Raw genomic sequence first — 26,940 nt, 5'->3', positions numbered from 1 at the left:
GATGAACAGTTTTATCCACTGGAAATTCAGTTGTGTCTGTCAAAGGATATAATCATAATAATCAGGTGACATCAAACTGATTGGAATTGAAACTGACCCTTTCCAGGGTCTTCTAGATAGGCACTAATAAATACTGAAAAATGTTTCATGAATCTCTTCTGGCAGTGCTCTCTGGGACTGTGCAGATCATACCACTTTGCTATTTTCCTAGAGGGCAAAGTGGAGAATTGAACTCCTGACCTCTAGCTCCACAGTAGGTGTTCTAGCTCACTAAGCTATCCAGCCAGCTGTTGAAGAGAATGGAGACCCATTATCCATACTGCTAGTGGCAACAAGCCCAGAAGCAGTTCAAAATACAATCATATGAAATATCATGAAGAATAAGTTTGGAAGAAATTCTTTGAAAATGCAGATTTTATGTTACTAGGTCTACTTTGAATTTTATGTTACCCCCCAAAACCTCAAAGTATTATTATTACCGCAGTATTAATCAGAGTGGATAAAAATCCATGATTTTTTAAAATCAAATTGAGTTAAATCATGGTTTCATTTAAAATCATTTTTTTAAAATGATTTTTTAAAAAAATTAAATTGTTACAAAAAAACTGATTTTTTAAAAAATTAAACACAACCTTCCCTGGTACTAATTCAACAGTTTTCTGTGCACAAACATGGTCAGGCATGTGCTTGAAGCTGATGTATTTGTGTGACTGGGAAGCTCTGCAGCAATTTCTATTGCGTATGAAGTGGCACTGCTGATCTAGCGGTGCATGAGCAAAGTAGCACTCTATGAAACACTCATAGAGACAAACATCTGCTCTGGCAATGGCACCTGTAAGCACAATACTGACCAACAACCTTTAGTAGACTTGTACAGGCATCTTGCTTCTGCTGACTGTTCATTTTGTCCCTGGGGAATTACTATTGAATTACATCCCCAGTTACGTATCATTAGCTGCTATTCTAATTCAGCTCAATGTGCCTATTTAACCTTCTATCTAAGTCCAAAATAGAGGTGTTGGCAGATCTCCTGCACCACATCTCCCATCCATTTAACCGTGCGCATGATAGCTGCATGGATGGGAGATTTGGACTCAAATCACAGTCAGGGGAAAAAATATAACGTTCTCTCTGACTGCTTCCTTTTATCTAATCAATTCGCCACCTGGAAGCTGCTATTTCACTTGACTCACAGTACAGGTATAGTGCATTCACAGGATGTGCATTTGATTTTATTTGCAAAAATATAATGGTATGAGGGTTAATATCCTTTCACTTTCTACCTCAATACCTGCAGTTAACACTTTTTGGACCTCTGGGAGATTGTAGTCAAAGCCCTCCTGTATTTAGTTTACCTCTAGAAAATATCACACACAGGTTTATTTCTCCAAGTAAACTTCCTCAAATTAAAAAACTGCGGTCCTGGTAGAGCCATTTTGAGCCAGTGCAATCTTTAGGAAGGTTTTGTACCTGAACTGGCCTGTTGCCTCTCGTTCAGCTTCTAGTAGCAGTGCCCAGCACCTTCTGCCACCCTCAATCAATCCTCAGGATGCCACCATACAGCACAGGCTACTGTGCCCCCTGAAGAAAACTGTCGCAGTAAGAGGAAGAATGCATCCCTTCAAATACTGACTGGGATATGATTTAGGAGCAGCACATCTGAATTATTTTCAGACCTACCGGCATCACATTTACAAAGTAGATAAAGGGAAGATGCAAGAAAGTGAGGAAAGAGGAATTACTCCTTTACCAACTGCTTCCACAGGAAATCTCCACACCACACTTTGAAGTTTATTGTAGGTGATAAACTGAACTGTCCAATTTGTCATTATAGACTACTGCAAAGGTGTTCAGTTTGCTTGTGTCATCTGTCATAGCAAGAGCCATGTCGCTAAAGTCTTTCTCGTGGGTGCAGTAAAACAAGACTGAAATTCTCGCTTCCTACGAAGGAAGTGGTCCACAACCTTTAGAGCAGTGGTCCACAACCTTTTCTAAATCGTGGACTGTTGGGGGTCAGGGTCCGTGCGCGGGGGAGGTGTGCTCAAGGAGGGGTGGGGGCACACTTGTAGGCATGCGCAGAGGAGTGGAGGCGCTCACACACACACACGGAGGGGCAGGGTGCACTCACAGAGGGGCGAGGCGCACTCAGAGGGGAGGGGCAACCATGCATGAGGGTGGGTTGTGTGTGCGGGAGGGGAGTGCGTGCAGGGGCGGCGGAAGATCTGTCTCTGCAGCCCAGTCCTACCATGGTCACGGGCTGGCACTGGGCCGCAGACCAGGGGTTGGGGAACTCTGCTTTAGAGTACTGATCAGGTTGGCACTTTTCAGCACTTAAGAGTGGGTAAAAAATAATAGGACAAAGACCATATTTTTCTCTCCCCCCTTCTCCCGGTAACCCAGGAACTTCTGGAAGTGTCAGCTTCTTGAAGGAAAGAGAATCCGCTCTGTCTCTGATCAGAGTTAATAGCAGGGACTCCTCTGCATGTGAAGGAAAACTCCACTATTACTGTATTTCTGATCAGTGACTAGAAAAAACAGAACCTCCTTTACTGGCCTGAACTTCTGCTCACCCTATATGAGGTTTACCTACCTGCATAAGTTGTTGCCAGGATTAAATAAAAGATGAGCCCTTGGGAGAAATGATGATGTTATGTGTGTAATATTAAAAAAATAAAGCAATCCTTAAAATATGCGAATCAAATGAATATTAAGGCTAATTTACTGTTGTCTCATTTTTATAGCTTTATTTCCCTTAAGCATGAAAATGATAAAGTTGCCAGGAGCAAATGCTGACAAAAATCTGTTCCTATGAATACTAAATTAAATAATTTTAAAATTAAAATATTACAGGAGGTCCATTTATATGGAAATTTTGACATACAAAATACCTTTTTTTCCCAGTAGGAATGGTGTAGTGGTGTTATCACTTGATATGGTTTCATAAGCCAGATAAACCTATAACACAGGGACCGCAAGAACACATGCTGTCCTTCCAGCTTGCTCTGTCATCTCATCAGGTGCTCTACTGACCTAAGAGCAGTCCTTCATCTCAGTTCATTTTTGTATAGACTGCTGCTTGTTCCACAACTGCAGTTGCTCAAAAAGCCCTATCAGCAAGCTGATGGCTGCAGGCGTTCCAGTGCTCCACAAGGCCTCAAGGACAATTAGTCAGCACAGGGCAATCTTGCCTGAAGCCATTTCTTCTGCTGTATCCTCAGCAAGCGAGAAACAGGTCGCTTTCCCAGGCAGACTAGTCTATCAACTGGATACCTTCTCTGCCTCTGAAAAACCCCAATGAAACCACCATCTTGGACTAAAAAACAGCAAAGGTGGGCATTGGCTCTGTAGTGCATAAAGGCCCTTTGTTCACTATAGGAATAATTAAATTTAAGAAGAAAATAATAAATAGTAGCACCTGGGCCACAATGCAATTTTATAGCTATGCAGAAGAGCAACTTTCAGAAGTACAGAGAAAAAAAATTATTTGCTTCATTATTAATGAGAACTTGTTTTACCAGTACTTGCTGCTCCTCTACAACTCACATCAAAGGAAAGGGGGATCATTTATTTTTCCAGTAAAGCATACATTCCAAGCAAGAAGCTTCACTGTAAGTTTGAGAAGACATGTATACAAAATCCTCTCCCACACAGTCTTTTAATTATTGGTGCACAGGAGTGCACCAATGGATGTTTTGTGACAGCAGAATTCAGTCACAAAAGAGGGGTGCCAGAAACAAAACAAAAAAGTTACTTTGAAACTGGATCTCAGATAAGCACCAGATTTGGCACAGATTTAGAAGACAATCTGTTCTTGCTCTGTGCCAAAGTCAGGGATGTTTGGACAAATGGTGTTCAAGTTATGGTTTTTTAAAACAAGTAACACTGTCCTACCCTTGTGCAGACAACGGCAACTTTCTGTGCTGGCAGATTTAGAACAGATCAAATAAACAGCAACATTTTAAATGTAAACAAAATGCTGTACTTAAGAGGGAGACATCTGAATTTTTGGCCCTGCCAGTCAGAACCAGGAGAAAACATTTAAGTTGTTCCTGGAGAAACATTTAACTCTTTCCTGTGCAAATATTTTAAAAGATACTGTATGTTTAAAAATACATACAGTAGTGCCTCGACTTACGGACGTCCCGACATACAACCATTTCCACTCATGACCAGCTCCGGCCGCAAAATTTTGCTTCTACCTGCAACTGGAGCTTTGAGTTACAACCAGAAAAAGGCAGGGGGGAAAGGCTAATTGCTAACCGTTGGTGGCGAAGAGGCTGCTTCTTTGCAGCTCTTTCGCCCCAGCAGTTAGAGTGTGTGCGATCAGAGGAGGCTTCGGACTGTCTGGTGAGGTGATGCTTTCTACTTTTTAAAAAACTCTTCTGGGTGGGTTTTGCAGCGTGGTTTGGGGCTGGGTGGTGGGATTATGTTTCTATGCTGTGATGGGTCTTGCAGGGTTTATTTGTTTTTTGTCCCCCCCCCCAATTTCCAATGGTTCTTGCAGGGTTTGTTTGCTTTTGGGTTTTTTCCCACCATTCCCGATGGGTCTTGTAGGGTTTGTTTGCTTTTTGTTTTGCTTTTTTTGTTTTTTGCATTTCCTAAGGGTCTTGCACGGTTTTTCTGCTTTGCTTTTTTTGCATTTCCGAAGGGTCATGCACAATTTGCTTGCTTTTTGCTTTGCTTTTTTTTGCATGCCCTAAGGGTCTTGCACAGTTTGTTTGCTTTTCTTTTCCTCCCACCAGAATGGATTAATTGCTTTTCCGAGGGGTCTTGCATGGTTTGTTTGGTTTTCTTTCCCCCCCCCTCGGCCAGAACAGATTAATCGCATTTCTGATGCGTCTTGCAGTGGTTTTTTTTTTTTGGGGTGATTTTTTCCTTCGGCCAGAACAGATTACAGTGGTGCCTCGCATAACGAGCGCACCGTTTAACGACGAATCCGCATAGCGATCTAATTTTTTAGATCGCTAATGCGATCGCATTGCGATGTTCTGTATAGGTAAAACATCGCATTGCGATGATCGGTAAGTGTTTCGCTTACCAATCTTCGCATTGCGATATTTTTTTAAACAGCTGATCGGCGGTTCCAAAATGGCCACCGGGTGCCCAAAATGGCCACCGTAAGTGTTTTTGCACCCTGCCCTCGCTTACCGAGGGCACGAAAATGGCAGCACTATGGAGGAACCCCTAGGAACGCATTAAATGAAGTTTAATGCGTTCCTATGGCTTTTTACGTTCCGTTTAGCGATGTTTTTGCATAGCGACGATTAACCCAGAACGGATTAACGTCGCTATGCGGGGCACCACTGTAATTGCATTTCAATGCATTCCTATGTTAAATGGTGCTTCAACTTACGACCATTTCGAGTTATGACCGGAGTTCCGTAACCAATTAAGTTTGTAAGTCAAGGCACTACTGTATTCAGACGCTAACTTATTTAAGCTGTGAAATTGCTGTTTTTTGCTTTGTGGCTGGGAATGGTCTGTATCTATGTTAGCAGAGCTTGCATGATTATTCCAGCCATCTTGTCACTATACAACTGTTCGGTAATTGAGAAAAAAAAATCCAAAGATGCTACATGATGTTTGGTGACTATATATGACTCTGTGAACGGTAGTGAGCAGAAGAGGGTATCCTACTGATTATCTTGACTGCTGCCATTGGTGTTGTCGACATTTAGGCTGTCCTTTGCTGTCTAAAGCTTGGCATCCTTTTTTTGCTGGCAATGCAGGTACAAGATTGTGCAGCAATATGGGGCCATTTCTTGGCTTCTTGAATCATGGATACAGAAGAACAATATGCCACATTCATAAACTGGATTAAAAAAAAAAGAATTAAATAAAGATTATGCCCAATCAATAGGATTTTTTTTAAATGGCTATTTTGTTGGTAAATCCTCATTACCTGTTTGAAGAATTTTGGACAGAATATACTACAGACAAGAAATGAGCATATAGGTTTCTGAGCCAATGCTGCAGTGGTTAGAGTGTTTGAGTAGGATCTGCCAATCCAGATTCCAGTACCCAGTGAGCCAGGAAATTAAGCGGGTGGCCTCTGGCCAGTCACTCTCTCTTGGCCTGATCTATTCATAGGTTGTTGCAGGTAGAAAGACAGTCATGTATGATGCCATGAGTTCACTAGCAGAAGGTAGCATCTACAGGTAACTTATAAATCAGAAATATCCATGATGTTCAACTATATCACCTGTCTCAGAAGGTATCCTTTAAAAAGTACTTTATCCTATCTACACTTTTTACAACATGCAAAAAGCATACAACTCTGTGTTCCCTTGATCCAAATGATTCAAAGAACGAGGTCACCATGAAAAAAAAAAGATCAGAGGAAAATCTTATCTATTTAAGATGGGAAAGTAGCATGTAAACACGCATCTTTTGAGAAAGCAGCAATGAAAGTGGGGAGACAGAGGGTGATGCACAAAACGGGCAAAGATTAGAAAAGGTAACACAGCACACCGTATCAGCTTCCTCCCAATTACCCTGTTTTCCCTAAAATAAGACCTAACCTGAAAATAAGCCTTAGGAGGATTTTTCAGGATGCTCATAATATAAGCCCTAGCCCAAAAATAAGCCCCAGTTAAGTGAAACCCCGCCCTCCAACATTGTGCAGCAACCAGAAGAAGATGACATGACTGTATTTCAATAAATGTAGATTGTTGTACATGAAAAAAAAACTTCCCCTGAAAATAAGCCCTAATGTGTTTTTGGAACAAAAATTAATATAAGACCCTGTCTTATTTCCGGGCAAACACAGTAACTGACCACTGTCCATTATCAAATACTCCACAAAACTAAGAATGCCACTGTGCACGTGGCTGCCTACCTTTTCTATTTCATTACAATGCCATTCCTTAAGCAGAGGCATTTGTTAAGCGTCCAGTGCCTCCTAGTCTTGCAGCAGCCAGGAACAGACTTGGCAGCATGGACAAATCCTGTTTCTGCTGGCCTCCTTCTGTAAATTGAGGTGCTATGTGTCTCAACACCAGGTGCTGGAAAACTCATGGTCCCAATGGCTGCCACAGGAACAGAATGCCACATTAGGCTTCTACTCTGGGCAGCTGTGCTTAAGAACTGCTACCTGCAAACTAACAGTACACTGCCAGGGAAATGGGGAAAAGTTACTTACTATAACCAAGATTTAACAGATAATATAACTTGTTCCTCTTCTTTGCCGCATTAAAAAATTATAGTTACCTTGGTTTAGGAATTGTAGAAAAACCTAGTCATTCCAGAATAAAAGTCAAAACAGGACTTGCTGCGGCCATTTAAGGATCACTCTCCCCACCCACTCCAATCCAGCTATCCTCAAAGGCTTCCCCAGGACCAAAGGGATGCTAAGGGAGCCTTAGGAGCCTTGTGGGGCAGTGGGGAACAGGCAACATTTAATCACCAAAATACAGTCACAACGGATGAAATTGTCAGACTTACGCAGTGCAACTTTATATTATTGGATTTCCATCTCCAGCTAACAGACCTGGCCTAAATGAGCAGTTAGTGTTTGAAATACTAATTCTGAAAATGACACCTCTTGATTTGTAGAGCTCTTAGGGTGGTCACATGTCCTTTTGGCGGGGGGGGAGGGAGTCTACCATGTGAAGAACTGTCAGAGGATGATGTTCTTTTTGAAGGTCTCCATTTGAAAGGCTGTCCAAATATCATTTAAAGTTTAAAGAAAAAACACAGTGAGAAATTTCAGTGGCCCTGAAATTGCCCATCCACATTTTGCAACACATGAGCAGGAGATTCTGCAGGCACACAAGTTAACTGATTGTGCTTTTCACCATTCAAGTGAGATCCGATCTAATTTCATTTAAGTTATAGTTATTTCTAATCTAGCACTTCTACATATATATTCAGGGAATATGAAAGCATCAGGGAAGCCAAGGTCCATGTGGTTAAGAGGTCAGACTCTATTATGGGACTAGATTAGAGACGGAGACAAATAAAAAATGAATTGTGATATTCTTTAAAAAATGTTGATTCCTTTAATATTCATCCCTTCATATTCATCAATTCCAGAGATCCCGACAAATATGAAGGGATGAATACTTCTCCATTTTTATACATCCTCCATAGGCAGAGAGGGAAGGCTGGCTTCCTTCTCCCCCTATGGGCTTGCCAAACAGCTGATTTCCAGGTCCATAGGTGGAGAGCCCCTGCCTCTACAGTCTGATCACTGTAAGTAGATGATAGCTACTGGGGCATACCAAGTAAATTTGTGTGTTGTTTAGTCGTGTCCGACTCTTCGTGACCCAATGGACCAGAGCACGCCAGGCCCTCCTGCTCTGTTCTAAAAGAAATTGGTCTGTCACAACATTTGATAGCTCTGGACAAGAGGCAACAGTTAAGACAATGTGAAGAAGCAGAATGGCATCCAATTCACAATGGTGTCAGACAAGGGTAATTTCCCACCCTGTCCGATTCAATCTATATGGAGAATATCTCATATGAAAACTGGATTAGATTCAGGTGGAGGACAAGTAAAAATTTGTAGTAAAAACATCAATAAATTAAGATAGGCAGATGTCACCTTATTACTTGCAGAAGATAGCAATAACTTAAAATGACTACTGATATAAATTAAAGAAGAGTGTGCAAAAGCAGGATTATGGCAGAAGATTAAGAAGAGGAAAATTATGACTACAGAAGAATTATATAACTTCAATGCTAAGGTAAAGGTAAAGGTTCCCCTTGACAATTTTTGTCCAGTCGTGTCCGACTTTAGGGGGCGGCGCTCATCCCGCTCTTCAAGCCATAGAGCCAGCGTTTGTCCGAAGACAATCTTTCCATGGTCACATGGCCAGTGTGATTTAGACACAGAACGCTGTTTACCTTCCCACCGAGGTGGTACCTATTTATCTACTCGCATTTGCATGCTTTCGAACCGCTAGGTTGGCGGGAGCTGGGACAAGCAGCGGGCGCTCACTCCGTCGCGTGGATTCAATCTTATGACTGCTTGGTCTTCTGACCCTGCAGCACAGGCTTCTGCGGTTTAGCCCACAGCGCCACCACGTCCCCAACTTCAATGCTAGCAATGAAGAAATCAACACTGTCACAGCTTTTCTGTACCTTGGCTCAATCATCCAATGAAATGGAAACTGCGGTTAAGAAACTAAAAGAAAACTGTGATTTAAGGCAGGCAACTATGAGGAACCAGAGGCAATCCTTAAATATCAGGATTTCACTAGAGACCAAAGCCAAGATCATTTATATATGGTATTCTTGATTGCTGTGTACAAATTTGAAAGCTGGAGTGAGAAGGAAGCTGACAGGGAGGAAATGATTACTTTCAAATATGGTGTTGGAGGAGAGTTTTCTGGCTACCACAGACAGCCAGGAAATCAAATAAATGGGCCTTGTTCAAGTTAAGCTGAACTTTCAGGAAAGATAAAACAACTAAACTGAGACTATTATAGTTTGGACTGATTGTGAGATGAGTCAATGGAAAAGATGACAATGCCAGAGAAAGCTAAAGACAGTAGGAGCAAACAATAAAGCAAGCCACACCATCATTTTCAAAGTTTGGAGTGGTGCTGTTAATTACTGGAACTTTTTAGAAGCTGTTAATTCTTAGGGCTACCATGAGTTAGAAATGACTTGGTGGCACATAACAGAAAAATCAGCACACACAATTTTACACACACACACACACCAACAACAACAACAACAACAACAAGCTCTACTTCTGTCCTCCTTTTCTGGTGATGTGTAAGTGGCTATCCATCTGCTGATATGCCACAACTTGTGCTAAGTCATCATGATTTTTCAGATACTGTATAGTATTCATGGAATTAAAAAGAGAGGATCAAGCGAGAATCCAGCTTTGCTACATTTACCTGAGCTCCTTTGCTCAAGTACCCTCCACTTGAGACCAGAGGACAAGGAATAATGTCAGGAAAAATAACAAGCATTAAACAACGGACGTATGTTTGCACAAAGCAGCACTGAGAGACAGCCAGTTCTCTGTCACTGCATCACTTTAATCCAGGAGCACAGAGGATGCTATTGTAATCAATCGTTCTACTCACTCTTATGATGCAGAGGAAAAAAGTACACAGTTGATGCAGCAACAACCAGTCCCACAGCCAAATGGACAGAGCAGCAATGCTTTCATCTGCCTTAACAGACCATTGTGGCTAACATACTATCTTCTTGTGATGCCCAGCCAAGAACAGAGATGGTGGGGGAAACAGTTCAGGAAGCCAGCTAACCTCTACCCCTACCTTTCTTGTCTATGTTTCCTACCTGGATGTTCTGGTAGCTGTTATATAAAAACAGCCTCTGCCATCTCAGGCCAAATGCCCAGCTTTCCAACTTTCTTGCTTAAAGCAGCAAAAGTCCTTACAGGAATCAGATATGGAGACAGTCACATGTAGTTCAGCTTTATCTCTCAAGATGCAGACAGCAGCAGCATTTGACTCTTTTAGGGAGTTTGCTACTGCAGCATTTACTGGCAAGTAACTCCAAGGTAGCTCAGTCTGGACACTCATTCTTGGGAAGGACTAAAAAACAAAATATACAAAAAACAACACAAGAAGCTCTCTATTGTGCAATGTGTGCTGTTCTAGCTACTGCTGAAAGAGAACCACTGAACGTGAATGATTCATGTTTTACAAAAGAAGGATACCTTTTATGTTTCTTTTGTGTTCCCTCTTTTCTATAACTTTTTGGTGTCCTTTCGATGTTTGTCTTTTTAAACTATCTCAGAAATTTTAAACCTATGCTTCATTCATTCTTGTAGTCTGTTGTGTAGCTCCGCCAACATAACAGAAATTATATCATGACCAGATTGCCATTGATGAAATACTTATTTGTCCAATTTTAGGATGTATACAACTTGGGCACAATGAGATGAGGTTGGCAAACTCTGAAATAAAAAAAGGAAGTCTTCAGTCACCAGCAATATGCCACTGATGATGATGTCATTCCTGTTGCACAGGTGGAGGTACCCAACAGGATACTTGCAAAACCTGCCTACTCCTAAACAGATCCTCTGCCACTACTGCATTTTGTCTTTTTTTTCCTAAGAAGCTCAGGGTGACTTACAATTAAAAGCTCTACAGTATCTTGAATGTTCTGCATATGATATTCCTTTGCAACTTCCACTGTTCAGACAATGTCATTATATCCTTGTACCTATACAACAACAGAAATAATTCAGACTCACTCTAAAGGACAGTGAAAAAGCAATTGGCTTCATTTTCACCTCTTCAATAATGCTTTGTTCACAAACTATGAAAAAAACCCCACAAACCATGAAAAATGCTTGTTAATTTGTCAAGCTTTATACGAGTGACCTGCAGTTATTGTGCCTGAAAAGACATGTATTTTTAGCACTTCAGCCACTCTCACGCAACAGCTCTCCTAGGTAAAAGAATAAAATCATAGTGAGCAAAACAAAGGAAGCTGTCTTATTTCCCAAACAACAACAAAAATGTTCTACCATCAACCATTCATGCCAAAGCAACACATGCATCATCACAGTTAAGAATGCTTTCATTATACCAAGTGCTACATGTTCTAAATGAAGCAGGTTTTAACATAATGGTTGCCCCCGTTTGAAACGTACAGTATTTATTAGATTTATTTATATCCATACTCTCATAATACAATGTATTCCAAGGCAGGTTACAAGTTACATGAAAATATGCCAATAAAATCACACATAAGAAATTGTAACACATAAAAAGCAATCAGGGAATCAGGATTAGTTCTAACACAGCAGCTGGCAGCGATTGATACTGCACCAGAGAGGGAAAGAGAAGAGTCCTGAAAGAATGAAAGTACAGTAGGCATTTGGTGTCATCTTCTCCTGTTTCCTTCTCTGGAAAGAGAATCCTTTCCAAAGGACAGCAAATCATAGGTAGTCCTATGCAGCGGGCAGTCCTCAGTAAGCCTCGATGGTTTCCCTACCTGTCTCCCTTTGCAGTTAGCTTGAAAACTAAATTTAATCATTCTTGAATGCATAATACAGTAACTTCATTCTCAGTTCATTCCAGCAAGGTTTAATATAATTATAATTCAAACATTAATGAACTACAATAATGTTGGATTATGAGCCAATTTATATTATCTTTGTATGAATATTCTACATGACTAAGTAAAAAACGTTTCCACTTTTGTGAATGCTCAGACGTGAATTGATAAGAACAAAGCACACATAACAACAAACTGCAGAAAGGCTCATTGTGCTGCATCATATTTCAACAGGATGGGAAATACCATCATATTATAGATGCCATACTCCCATGATGCGCTTTGGTGATGGGCACGCACAAAAATGTGAAAACGATTCAAAAACTTGAGAACTTTCATTTGAATTTTGGATTTCTAACTCCATGAGCAACTTACAAAACACGACTGCAACCCTGATTTTAAGTGCAAAAGCAGAGTCCAAAGGCCTAGCAGTAACTACAAATATTTAAACCAGCTACAAAACTCAGCCAGCACCTGCTGTTACCAACTAGAAGCCACAAAGAAGAAAAGCAACAATTACAGCCCAGCTTCTCTGATAATTACTGCATGTTGAAAATCCTGCTTTCATTAACCTTCTACAAAAGAGCAACTAACATTACCAAGGGACTAGAGACGCTCTTATATAAAGAAAGGTTACCACCTTGTGAATCTCCATCTTAAGAAACAATGTTATTTAAATGGGACACTTCATAGTATAGAGAAAAAAGAGAGGGAGAATCCACATACACCCATAATAGAATCTGGAGCCACCAAATAAAGCAAATTGCTGGAAGATATATGAGGGCAGAAAGAAGACTTGTGTTTTCACACAGTACATAACTAATCTACTGTGTCCACTACCACAAGGTGTAGTGATGGCCATCAACAAAGATGGCTTTATAAGGGGATTATATTAAATCACAGGTCAGGATACAATGGCTATCAGCCTACATTGGGATAATATTACTTGTGGTTTAAGTTGTAGGCAGGATGGACGAAAATCAATGATTTAAAAAATGAACTTAGATCAAGGTTTAAATTTAAAAAGTGATTTTTTTTTCAATTTAAATCATCAAAAAATCTAATTGTAAAATCTAAACCATAATCTGTGGTTTAAATCAATTTGATTTAAATCAAATCCACCCTGGTTGTAGGCTTTCTTCGGGTATCTGAGTCATCATTATACAAAGAGAATGCTAGATTAGATCGGCATTTGGTCTAATACAACAGGGCTTTGTTTTAAAAAATGCCCTTATGGATATTTCACCCATTTAGAGCTTTAACATTGATGAGTTAATGGGAATGGATACATTCATATTCAGGCACTAATTTCTAGGCTAATAACTTTAAACTCATGAAACACATATAGCAGATTGACAACAAGGTGCTGAAAAACCACATAAATGATGAATTAGCTCTACAGACTATTCAGTAAATTATCCTCAGCCCAAATGATGCATCCTGAAGAGAGAAGCATGAAACTACCGACCTATGTTTTCCTCATAATGTACAATTGAGAAAAAGTATGTGACACAATGTCACATATTAGCACAATAATGAAGGTGGGGTAAAAATAAATAAATAAACACGGTTATGTCATGTCATATGTTTGCTTTAACTACACAACAAGGGGGGGTGAGCAGTAGTTGGATAGCATCCATGCATCTCCTCATGACATGTAGTTTAGGGCTCAGTGCTTCTTATAGTTCAGTAGGAAAGGTCAGTCTTATTATTCCCTCATATTGCCAAAGAGAAGTGGATACAAACAGAACAGTAACTTGCTAAAATTTCTTCTGCTTAGTTTGTGACCAAAGTTTCATTTAACAGTTCTACAGTTCATGGTCTTAGCCAGGATGCAACACAGATTACTGGGCTGAAACCTTTATATACAGGTCTCCTGTACATAAGCAGCAGTGGAAAGTGTGCTGGACTAGGAATCAGGAGACCTGGGTTCAAATCAGTGATGGAGATGCAATATTAAGAATGTCTGTATACTCAGATGTAAGACTGCTATTTTATGTGTGCTCACCTGAAAGGAAGCACCATTTAAATCAGTTGGTCCTATTTTGTTTAGTAAACATACATAATACACATAGTATTTAATATGTAAACTGACGCTGAGGAAGGGATTTTAAGGGGAGAACTGTCCTTTTTTAAAAATGTTTAACTGGTTTTATCAGGATTTTATCTCATACTTTCTGAATTATTAATATGTTGAACTGTTATTTAATGAAGTGCTTTTTATTACAAGATTTAAAAGTGTGTTAATTTATTTCTAGCAAAGCTGCAGTAAACAAGCTAAACTGCAGGAGGGAAATGACAGAGACACAACAGAAGTGAAATGCTTCATTCTCCGTCAATATTTTAGACTTGATGTATCCATCCTACAACATTCCTTCTCTCTATACTTGCTACAGTGAATTCCAGATTTTTTCTTTCCCAAACACAAACCTCTCTCACACTCAAGTGACCCAAGGCAATCACAGGAAATATGCACGAGTATGCAAATTATCGTTACAACACAGAGAGCCTAAAGCTGAGGCTCCAATACTTTGGCCATCTCATGAGAAGAGAAGACTCCCTGGAAAAGACCCTGATGTTAGAAAAGTGTGAAGAAAACAGGAGATGGGGATGACAGAGGACGAGATGGCTGGACAGTGTCATCGAAGCGACCAACAAGAATTTGACCCAATTCCGGGAGGCAGTGGAAGACAGGAGGCCCTGGCGTGCTTTGGTCCATGAGGCCACGAAGAGTCGGACACGACTAAACAACAACAATATCTACAAAACGCAACCAATACAATCAAACCTGACAATGTTCTTTTCGCCTCAAATCCCATCATCAAACAAACTATTTCCCAATGCTGTACCTATTATGTCTAATAACTTAACACACAAGACAAATGTCTGGTTTATTTTACACAACTGAATTTGCTGCCAGAAATCTGCTACCCATCCAAAAGTATGAAGTTCTTCACATTGAAATGAAAATAAAAGGCAACATAGGAAGAGATAAGGAGCTAAAACTAAGTTTAGGCTCCCATTAAACTCAAAATCATGAGGTACTGTAAAAAGATAACTGCCAGCTGAGAGTCTAACAATGGTGGACTTGGTAGCAGCTTACCCAAGCATTCAGAAGTTGTTTCATAGAAATATAATCTCAATTAGTTCTGTTGAAGGGGGGGGGGGTAATGCTGTCACTCATCACCATACCCTACCAGTCTATAAGGGAAACCTGGTACTTTCTACCAGGAATGCTTGGAAAATAGACCATATACATTGCTTAAGGCAATGACACACTGACAGGAATTATCTCACAGAAATACTTTCCTTTGTTTTGATCCATATTTTTTACACAGGAGTTAAGATACATTTATATCCCTGTCTAAGCTTCCCATATACCCTTCTGCCCACAATGGGAAAATTAGGACTTTTTTTAGTTAGCAGGAGATAATACTCTAGCACAGACAGGTAATTTCTAGCTCCACAATTCAAGTTGCAATCCAACATCCAAATGCTTTAGGACTTTCTCCTTCCCTAAGTGTTGCTCTGCTAACACTAAGGTTTCAGCTCAGAATTATCAGGCTATTTTAGAACTACGAATAGAAGAAGCAGAATGAAACATTTTAAACAAAATATGAAGGCAATACATGCTCCCAGTTAGGCATCTTGCTGTGCTCAAGAATAGTTGGGTCCCAGAAAACTATGGTGATGAGAAACATTCAGCAATACTGACTACTGGATATTGAGCAGTGCGAATGTAAATACTTTAAATGGAAAAAATGCTCTCTCTTTTTTTTTCTTTGAAGATTTTTTAAATAAACCCTAATGGGATTTTGTTCTGCATTTTCTCCAAATGGTGGAATAGAAAATACCTTTTCTAGAAAGTCCTCATTGTTTTTCTATGCTACTTTTTGGAAGCCTAGCTGGGAGATAGTTACCCCTTTGTATAATTCAGAAGCAAACAAATAAAAAATTTGAATTCTTCCTCCCCACCCACAAACATTTGCATGGCTTCCATGCCTAGAAATAATGTTTTAAAATAAGCTACAGAAGAGTGGATGCATTAGAGCTCATTCTTACATTACAAGAAAAATATAGCAGACAGGATTGGGCGCAGCCATTTTAGCACAAAACAAATTCCAAAATATATACTAAATGTCTTTAAAATTCCAAAATGCTCACTTAGATATCAGAAATAAGCGAGAGGAGAAAAGGGAACATAGGAAAGGCTAGATCTTAAGTCCTCCTTGTCCGTATATAGTGACAGGAAATAATACTAGAGTGTTTCTGCAGATAAATAACTGTGTGACATCAGGTCATAACGGTGTTTGATACTGTGGCGGTGCAACTGAGTTCTCCCCAGCATTTTGAGTAACTCCCATTTTCCTGGGCTCCTCCTACACCTCAGTTTACTTCCCTACTGCAAAACCATCACAGGGCCACCAATGAAATAAGTGAATTCTACAAAAGGAATGACTGTGTTATTATCCATTATTTGCAGTAGTATGATAAGAATCCCCAAATAAAAACAAATGCTTTATTTCTAAATCTGGAACAAATCAGAAAACTATTCTGAGATATGTTCAGCAGCTGCTATATCTGTATCAACTTTAAGCTTTCTATTAATTCTAACACTGTTCCTTCACATCTGCACCACAATCCTTCAACCATTCTATCATTCCCACAACATTCAAATCCTCAAGAAACACCCCCCTCTGACTCAAACAATATTCAATCTCACTCTTTTTGGCTGGAATCCTGTTGGTTAATGTAATAAGTCACACTAGAGTAGGCTACACCATTTGGAGGGAACATTGCCTACTCTATTTATAAGACATAAGACATAAGAAATTTGTCATTGCACTCACAAGTGGGTGCAACGAAATGAGGTGCTCTTCTCCAAGGTAAAACTGGACAACACCACTACAAAAAAAGTTAAAATATACACAACACTCACCATACAAATATAGATACCCCGTTTCTCCCAGCAATTAAAATTCCACCAAAAACTTATGACCCCGCATTTAAACTCAATACTGCACTTGGGTAGAAGCTGTTCTTGAATCTGCTTGTCCTTGCTTTCAATACCCTGAATCTCCTTCTCGATGGAAATAGTTTAAAGAGCTGATGTCCCGGATGAGAGGAGTCTTTCAGTATGTTAGATATCTTCCTCTTACATCTGTTCTTATACAATTCTTCCAAAGAGAGGAGTGAACAGCCAATGATGTTTTGGGCCATCTTAATCACCCTTTGAATTGCCTTTACTATAACTTACTATGCTAAACTCAGCTCACTGGAAGGACAGATCCTGAAGCTGAGGCTCCAATACTTTGGCCATCTCATGAGAAGAGAAGACTCCCTGGAAAAGACGCTGATGTTGGGAAAGTGTGAAGGCATGAGGAGAAGGGGAGGACAGAGGACAAGATGGCTGGACAGTGTCACCGAAGCGACCAACATGAATTTAACCCAACTCCAGGAGGCAGTGGAAGACAGGAGGGCCTACGTGGTCTGGTCCATGGGGTCATGAAGAGTCAGACACGACTAAATGACTAAACAACAACATGCTAAACTCATAGCTAGAGCACGTCTATTTGGACTTGCCGAGAGTTGATTCACCAAGTTTACACTAATTCAATGCGCCTACTCTAGTGCAACCTACTATGATAAGCAACAGGATTTCAGCCATTCTATTCTTCAACCCTCTCTTCTACACCATTCCGAAGGTTGTGATTAACTGAACCAAATAGTGGGCAGTAGATCTGTCTGTCACACACTCCTTCTCATTCACCTCTTTTAAAGAGCATCAGACTGGATGAGACCTTAAAGAGATGTTAGTGTGGACCAATGAGATTCTCTGATGCTTTTATTTGCTTTTATAATTGTTATAGTGTATCCCTCCCCCCAAAATTTGGTACAATGCAACATGTCATATTCAGACATTTTCTTAAGAACTAAAGACCTTAATAACCTTGGACATCCAAACAGGGTGACCATTTGTGCATCTGCAACAATTTTTGTCAAAATACAGTTATGGAGTCATCCCTGCATTCAATTCCTCATCCATGATTGTTATATCTCCCTTTGAGAAGGAAATGGCATCAGCAATGTTTTTTATGCTCTTTTATATGTGCTATATTAAATTGGTAGTTTTGCAATAAGACTCTCCTTAGTCATTTCCCATTATCCCCCTTTGCATGATGCCACCAACACAGGTGAGAATGATCAGTTGCTAAAGCGAACTTTCCTACTCAGATAAAGGATTTTATAGGTCCAGATGATTGCTGAAACCTCCTTTTCTACTGCTGCTTTTCCCAAGACTGCAATTTTGTACAAAGAAAACACAACAGGGTAAAATTCATCATCTTCCCCACCTCTTTTTAAACTGAATATAGTCTCCTAAGCCAATATTAGAGACAAGATCTGGTGCTATTAACATTAGCGTTTGTGAAATTAGTTTAAGTGAGGGAAGGCTTGGTGAGGTCCAAATAATCTTGCCTTTTAACCCCATTTCAGCCATGAATACCCTGCAATACCCTCCTCCTTGCAAACTAAGGAAGTCTCTTACTTTTTTCTTGGTGGTGGGTATAGTCCTATTTTTAATAAGCTCCACCTTTAATAAGTTTGCACCTCTCATGACACTACCTAGGTACTTTACTTCACTGAAGGCAACCTCTGGCCTCCTTGATTCTGATAAAAACCATATTCAAATCATTAAGTTCTATTCTCAGTTATTACAGTGGTGCCTCGCTTAACGATTGCTTCGTACAACGAAAAATTCACTTAACGATGGCTTTTTCGGAGTGATCTTGTGGTTCACTTAACGATTTTCCCTATGGGCGATTTTCGCTTAACCATTTTGGGACCATGCTTCACTTAACGATGACAGTTTTAGGTCCCCTTGTTTCGCTTAATGTTTTTTTTACAGCCCCGTTTTTGCTATTTTTAAAATATTCTAAAATATTTAAAAAATGTTTAAAATGCTTGGAATCGTTAGTGCACCTAATAAAACCTTCGTTAACTTAATTTGGCATTGTTCTGAGTCTTTTTGAATTTTTTGTGAATTTTTTCCCCCATTGAAATAGACTTCAATGCATTTCAATGGGTTTCGCTTAACGTTTTTTCCTATGGGGATTTTCGCTTAAGGATGGTGATCCGTTCCAATTGGAACGGATTATCTGGTTTTCAATGCATCTCTGTGGGAAATGGTGTTTCGCTTAACGATGTTTTCACATAGCGATTTTTTTTAACCAATTAAAATCGTTAAGCGAGGCACCACTGTACTAAAGACTGATATGCCATCCATGTGGCAGAAAAGCCAGTTAACTCTTACACCAATCCCTGGAAAGGTATCAGGGGCATTCTGTAGATCAAATGGAAGCCTGGTGAACCTATATAGATTTTTACCTTTTTTGCTTGAAGATGTCCAGTCTCCAGAGATTTAAACATGGCTTGTATCAGCTTTTACTGTTCAGAAGGTCACAAAGCAAGGATAACCATGTTGGCACAAACCTTTTCCAAATATATACCAAAGTGATACAAAGTGATTTATTAGGCTAACCAAAAAGGCTCAACGAGTATGCAAAAGCACAAATCACTGTACAAGCTTCCAAGATAACACTTTCTTTGCCTGAAAACTGATTAGAAAACATTATCTTCATCAGAATAATGTAGCTATTCCTTCCTCATGTCTCCATCCTTGCTGGTCCAGTTATGCCTGTATACAGGAAATCACACTACATGTACTACCAGGGATTGTAGTCTTTACACCAATCACCTTGACTGAAAGAATGCACTGCACAAATCAACTGCATCACCTAATGTGAAAACCATACAGCTTTAGTAACATAAATGCAGGTCCTTTGGACAGATGTACAAACAAAGCTGTAGAACACTTGAAATAACAAATTTATTTGGTACAAAGTAAAGCCAAACTTTGGAAATAACTCATCCATCAAGTGCTTCTTAAATGCGGACACATTTCACCCTTTTCTTCTACTAATGCAATATTATTTTTAAGCATAGTTATCCAACTCTGGCCAATTATTAGCCTGCTTGCTTGATATTTCTTCTACAAAGGCGGCAAATCTTCTGGGGCACAGACTGCCAACTTCTTCCTGTTTCCTATCTTTTGCAGAAGGTCCAGTTATCTGTTATGCATTACCATAACATAAATAAGTACCAAAGTAATCCATTTTGAAGATGAGCATAGGACTCTGAAGAATGCTCAAAGAAGCAAGCTTTTGTATGCTTTCTGAAAACAAGGAAACAAAAACTGCTCTTACAGCGGACCCTCTACTTATGGAATTAATCCGTATTGGAACGGTGCCTGCAGGTCAAAAAGTCTGTAGGTTGAGTCTCCATTGACCTACAATGCATTGAAAACAGATTAATCTCGTAACCGGCCGTTTTTGTTCCATTTTTGTTCCATTTTGGGGTTTTTCTGGTCTGTAGGACAATTCTCCGGCTGCCAGTCGAACCTAAATTTTGCGGCCAGAGAAGTCTGTAACTCGAAAAGTCTGTAAGTTGAGCCGTCTGTAAGTCGAGGGTCCACTGTACTGCAAAACACTATCATCCATCCATGGAACAAACTAATCACCCCAAACTCTGATGCTTTACCAACAAAAAGTAATTTCTCAGTACATAACTTCAAAATGTGATCTGTCCAAGAGGGGGAAATGCCTTCAAATTATAGTTTTGCCTGAATATCAAGAATTGCAGCATTATCTTAACTATGCACTGCATTTCTTATTAAGTTAAACAGACTCCCCTCCTCCACTTTGGAAGGATTTCTGTTACTCTTTAGAGCGCTGTATCTCTAGCCACATGTCCTTCACTTTTCCTAACAAAAGAAGATACATCAAGTACAGATATAGAGAAAATATCCTCAGCTCACACCCTATTTAGTGCACTTTTTAACATATCAAAACTTATCTGGGTAAAGGTCTAGCATAAGTAGAAAGGCAGTACAGTGGTGCCTCGCTTAACGTTTGCTTCGTTTAACGTTTTTTTCGCTTAACGTTTATTTTTTCAGAGGCAGATTGTGCTTCGTATAACGTTTTTCCCTATGGGCGATTTTCGCATAGCGTTTTTGGGACCATGCTTCGCTTAACGTTTTTGGTTTTAGGTCCCCTGCTTCGCTTAACGTTTTTTTTGTTTTCAATTTAAAAAGTGTCTTAGAAGGGTCCAAAACGGTTCTAAATGCTTGGATTCGTTAGAGGACCCCTTAAGTCATGTGCAAACCTGATTTGGCTTTGATCTGACGTTTCGTTAATTTTTTGTGAATTTTTGTTTTTTGGCCCATAGGAACCAATGGACCTGTCAAAATCTGACAGCTCCATGCTTTCCTATGGGGGAGAAAACAATTTACAAAAAATTAACGAAAGTTCAGATCAAAGCCAAATCAGGTTTGCACACACCTTAGGGGGTCCTCTAACGAACCCAAGAATTTAGAACAGTTGCTGAGTCTTCATTAATTTTTTGTGAATTTTTTCTTCCCCCATAGGAAATAATGGAGCTGTCAGATTTTGACAGCTGTCAAAAGTTGGGGGAAAAAAATTCACCATTAATTAACGAAGAGTCAGATCAAAGCCAAATTAACTTTTGCATCCGTTTTAGAGGGTGCAGAAGCTAATCCAAGCATTTAAAACCATTTTTGACCCTTTTATGACACACTTAATTTTGCAAAAATTGACTTCACAAAGCCATTGAAACCTATTGAGTCAGCTACAATACATTCCAATGGAGGATACATTGTATCGTTTAACGATGTTTCCTATGGGTTTTTTCGCTTAAGGACGGCAATCCGTGCCTATTGGAACGGATTAACCGGTTTCCAATGCATCTCTATGGGAAATGGTGTTTCGCATAAAGTTTTTTTCGCATAAGGTTTTTTTTTTTGGAACCAATTAAAAACGTTATGCGAGGCACCACTGTATAAATAAGAATGCCAAGGAGCTTTTAAAAAACACCTATAAGTCAAACTAAAGAGAAACCAGTTAGCCAATTCATTAATTCTACTACCTGTTGACTTTCTGTGAACAGTAAGACAATTACTCCTTAACCACACCAAACCTATAATTCTGTAACAATGTGATCATAAATGGAAAAACTACAGAAAATGAATGGTCCTAAGCAAACATGTCCCATGTACAGTATCATGTATCAATCACATCAGTCTGTTTTGCTTTGGTCATACCTCATCTGCAACGCTGGGGCATCACAATTTAAGGAGGATATTGAGAAGATTAATGTGTCCAGAAGAAGGTAATCGAGATGATAAAGGGACTGAAAGCCAAACCTTCAATTGCGTGAGCCAGCTATGTTTAGCCTGGGAAACAATGAGAAGTGAAACATAGCTATTAACTAATATTTGAAGAGCTGTCACATAGAGGACAGTGAAATCTTGTTTCCAGTGGCTTCAAAGGATAGCATTTGAACAAAGCTATTTAAAATAGAAAGAGGTTTCTCCTAAACACTAGAAGCAGCTTCTCGACAGGAAGTGTTGTTCAATAGGGGAATGGACAACCCTGGAAGGTGGTGAAGTCTGCGTCACTTGAAGTTTTCTTTCTAACAGTAGTTTTACAGCCATCTGTCAGTGATTATTTAGCTGAAAGTTTCCTGAAAGGGAGCAGGGGTTGGACTTGGTAAGACTTAGGGTCCCTTCTAACTCTAAAGTTCCACTGTAAAAGAGAAATGAGGAGCAACTAAAGTTATAAGAGAACAACTAAATCAATTCATCTTAGGATTGCCTGGTCACAACCAGAAGATCACATCCTGTCCCTGGCAGAGCTGCACCCATGAACAAAAATACATTTATATGGTCACCGATCATTTTCATTTTGAAGTTCCTTTGTACACTCTCCCTGTTCAGTCTGTTGTGAGATACCTTCAGCCCTGTTTGTTCCAACAAGCACAGAAGAAAAGAGTGTTAAGATCTCCTGGTTGCTCACCACAACTCATTTTCACTTGTTAAAAAAGGCCTGAAATTCAATGATTCTCCCTCCAGAGTTTAGAATGGTTGCCAAAAAAAAGTGGTTGCAGGAGGGCTCCAGTGTACTACTCCCTAAAAACAACCAAAAACCCTTCTCTTCAGTCTATTCGTGAGTTCCTTGAGTCCTTAGCTGATTTTTCACAAGTGACAAATGACCGTTAATTACAGTACCTCAACACTCTTCAGACAATTTGGCAGGACAGTGGTGCCTCAACTTACGAAGTTAATTGGTTCCAGAACTCCAGTCATAACTCAAAATGGTGGAAAGTCGAAACACCATTTCCCATAGGAATGTACTGAAATGCAATTAATTTGTTCCGGCTGAAGAAAAAAAATCAACAAAAAACTCCCCAAAAAACTGCAAGACCCATCGGAAATGTGATTAATCCGTTCCGGCCAAAGGGGGGGGGGAAGAAAAGCAAACAAACTGTGCAAGATCCATCGGAAATGCAAAACAAAAGGTAAAGCAGAAAGCAAACAAACTGTGCAAGATCCATCGGAAATGCAAAACAAAAAGCAAAGCAGAAAGCAAACTGTGCAAGACTCTTTGGAAATGCAAACAAAGCAAAGCAGAAAGCAAACAAACCGTGCAAGACCCTTCAGAAATGGGGAAAAACCCAAAAGCAAACAAATCTCGCAAGACCCATCGGAAATGGGAAAAGAAAAAACCAAAAAGCAAACAAACCCCGCGAGACCCATCGGAAATGGGGGGGGGAAACTACCAATAAACAAACAAACTCTGCAAGACCCATTACAGCATAGAAACATAATCCCACCACCCTGCCAAAAACCACGCTGCAAAACCCACCCAGAACAGTTTTTAAAAAGCAGAAAGCAGTCTGAAGCCTCCTCTGATAGTACTAATTCTAACCATTGGGGCAAAAGAGCTACATAGAAGCAGCCTCTTCACCTACCAACGGTTAGCAATTTGAATTCCCTGCCTTTTTCTCTTCATAACTGGAAGCTCCGGCTGCATGTCAAAGCAAAATTTTGCGGCTGGAGTTGGTTGTAACTAGAAATGGTCATATGTTGGGACGTTCATAAGTTGAGGCACTACTGTAGTAGTGACAACTCTGGCTTCATTAAAAATGATATTCTTTTTTAAAATGGTCAATTTGAAACATTTTTTAATTTTTTCAAAAACAATCCCTGCAATGTTGTCAACAGACACAAACATTGCCTCTCTTCACCAGTAACTTCGACAAACTCATTAAAAGCAAAAGTAAAGCCATATTACTCATTACAAACTGTATTCAATGATTCCATGTACTTCTGTGGCCATAACATCTCTCCTCCTATTAAGCTGTTATAAAAGCTATGGGGTGTGAGATCTTTATAGCATACAAGAAAGTATGTTTTCCAGTTTACATTTGAAAGCATCATCTCTAAACTCAGATAGGAATGTCACACAATAAACAGGATCATCAGATATTAACAGCCCCCAATACAATTTCTTTAGACAATATTCTGATTAAGATGCCCTGGAACTCTTTAACTGCATGAACCTCAAAAACCAATCCATTTTCATAACATGCATTTCCTCTTCTTCCAAATGTTGTTGTCACACACTTTCACATTCAGTTCAACTCCCCAAATCAGAGTTTGCATATGGTGCTTAGTAGTACATTGACACAGAGTTCTCAGGCAAAGAATAAACACTGATTATGTTTTCCTTCAAAAGGAAGCACTGTCAGGAGTGCCAGCAAAGTCAATGGGCCTGCTCACATTGTATCACATTTCACATCAGTCTAATAAAAGGCGGGTTTGATTCAACTTCCGCTAGATTACTGTATCAGAAATATGCCCTTTTCTTCCTCTCACAGTTCCCATCAGTCAGGACTCTCTACTACAGGGGTTTTAAACTCAATTTACCTGGGGGCCGCTAGAGACAGAGTCTGGGTGAGGCTGGGCCGCATCAGATTTTCCGCCAAGCGGAGCAAGAGCCCGAGGAAGCCGCCCAGGAGTTTCCTTAGCCGACAGACAGTTGGGCTGGCTGGCAGGCTGCAGTTCTGGATGGAGGGTGCAAGAGGTGCTGTCTTGGGAGAGAGCTGGCGAGCGAGGCAAGGCTTTTTTTTTACTCTTGACAGCAGAGGATGTGTGGATGCTTTGGGGGGGGGCAGGCAAGGCGAGGGCCACAAACTATCATCTGGGGGGCCGCAAATGGCCCCCGGGCCGCATGTTTGAGACCCCTGCTCTACCAGAAACAGCACATACAGAGATACTGTCACATTTTATACAACCTAAAGCTTCAGCCCCCCTTCCTTTACCTTTCAAGTAATTCTCATTTACCTTTCAAGTAATTCTCAGCAACATCTCATCTGCGGAGATATAGTATCTCCTTCCATTCTGACTATATATATCTCTATTTACCAAACAGTCACACTACGTTTTTAATGTATGTACAGTATATGAGAAATCCTGATCATGTAAAGCTTTCCATTCTCATTCTCCCCTGCTGTACTGTTCCTATAACAACCTTCCAAGGGAAAAATAATAACCCCCTTTTATTTCTGTTGCTGTCTTCTTGGGTCTCTTTCCCAAAAGGTTTCCAAACAGAGGAAAGTTCCCTGGAAACGCTACACGACTAGATGGAGGAAAGGAGGTACAGAGATGGGGCAGGCAACAGCTCCCCGGCCTCTCCACCCAGAAGCCAGAAGGAAGAAGTTAGAACAGGGCAAAAAAGGAGAAATCAGAGACAGCCAGGCCCTCCTGTGGCGGGGGGGGGGGGGGGGACTGACAGAACAGTTGCCTGCCTTCTCTTCTCCCCCCCCCCCCTTTTTGGAGGTCACAATGAACACAGGCATTGCAGGCCTGGCCCGTTAAAGGATGTCAGCAAGTCTCCTTAACACAAGGCCAGACCTAACCGTCTCCAGCAGCCCCTGCGTGTCCTCCCTAACGATGGGCAAGAGAAGAGGGCTCGGTGAGGAAAGTTTACCTGAAGGAAAAGGCTTTGCGTAAACTAAGGCAGGGCTGGCCAAACGCAGGCAGGGGAACCAGACACACGGGGGAAAAGACTTGGCAGGGGCTGGTTTGGGAAGCGGCCGGCGGGGGGGGTGGAGGGGAGGAAGGAGGGCGTCCGGCGGCCCGAAGGCGGGGCGGGGCGGGCAGCCAGCCTCCCCAGGACGGAGAACAAGGCGCCCCCCACCCGGGTGTGGCGAGGGGAGGAGAGCGAGCATCCCGCTGAGGCGTGGTTGCGGTGCAGGCAAAAGCGGCGACCCGGCAGAGGCCTGACGGGAGGACGCAAGCGAGGCTCCCGGGGGCCACGGGCCACTGCCTTCAAGCGCTGCCAGAAGACGGCGAGGGGGGGGGGGACGCGGCGCCGGAAAGGGTGCAAGGCCGCCCCGCCAGACATGCATGCCCCCCCGCCCCTCTCCAGCCGCGCTTCCCCCCTTGGAACCCGAACCCCCGGAATGTCTCTAGGGGGTGCCTGAGCCCCGCAGGCAGGGAGCCTGAGAGGGGGACCCAGCCCAGCACTCACGTTCTCGGTGTCCCGCTCGTTGACGGTGGGCAGTGGGGTCCGGGTGGACATCTTGCGCGGGCAGCAGCAGCAGCAGCAGCAGAGCAGGAGCGCCGCCGCCGCCAAACAAACAAGCCTGGACCGAGGCGGGAAGGGCCGAGCCTGCGGCCGCCCGCCTGGCTAGTGGGCTGCCGCCTCTCTCCCGCCCCGGACTCCCAGGCCTCGGCGGCTGCGGGGTCTTGCGTTCCTCCCTTAGGCTCCCGCCGTCCTTGCCATGGTTTCTGGGTCCCTTGGACGCCCTCGCCGCCGCCCCCTGGGCCGGGATCGAGGCGGCGGCGGCGGCAGCGGTTCGCCTCCCGGGCTCCTCCTTCTCACGCGGCGGCGGCCAGTGCGCGCTCAGGTGAGCGGCCGGCAGGGCTGCGCAGGGGAGCCGGAGCCGTTTCCTCACCGCATCCGGCGGCGTCGGCTGCTCCTCCCCGTTCTCCTCCTCCTCCTCCTGCTGGCTGGGCCCGGCCCGGCC

General features: G+C 41.5%; 1 protein-coding gene across 9 annotated transcripts in view; it reads right to left on the bottom strand.

Moving 5' to 3' along the window:
- The window catches only part of MARK1 (microtubule affinity regulating kinase 1), a 120,123-nt gene extending 93,487 nt beyond the window's left edge, over positions 1-26,636 (bottom strand). For all 9 annotated transcript variants that reach the window (XR_002299952.3, XM_020786548.3, XM_020786552.3 and 6 more), the window contains exon 1: positions 26,442-26,636. Coding sequence is in view for 8 of the 9 variants with exons in the window: in XM_020786548.3 (XP_020642207.3) it covers positions 26,442-26,492 (51 nt within the window). In the remaining variant the exon portion in view is untranslated. The remainder of the gene's footprint in view (positions 1-26,441) is intronic.
- Positions 26,637-26,940: the final 304 nt, after the last annotated feature.

Source organism: Pogona vitticeps, chromosome 1 (genome assembly GCF_051106095.1).
Source record: "Pogona vitticeps strain Pit_001003342236 chromosome 1, PviZW2.1, whole genome shotgun sequence".
Taxonomy (NCBI): Eukaryota; Metazoa; Chordata; class Lepidosauria; order Squamata; family Agamidae; genus Pogona; species Pogona vitticeps.
Note: the sequence above shows the minus strand (reverse complement) of the source record. Positions and strands in the feature narration are given on the sequence as shown.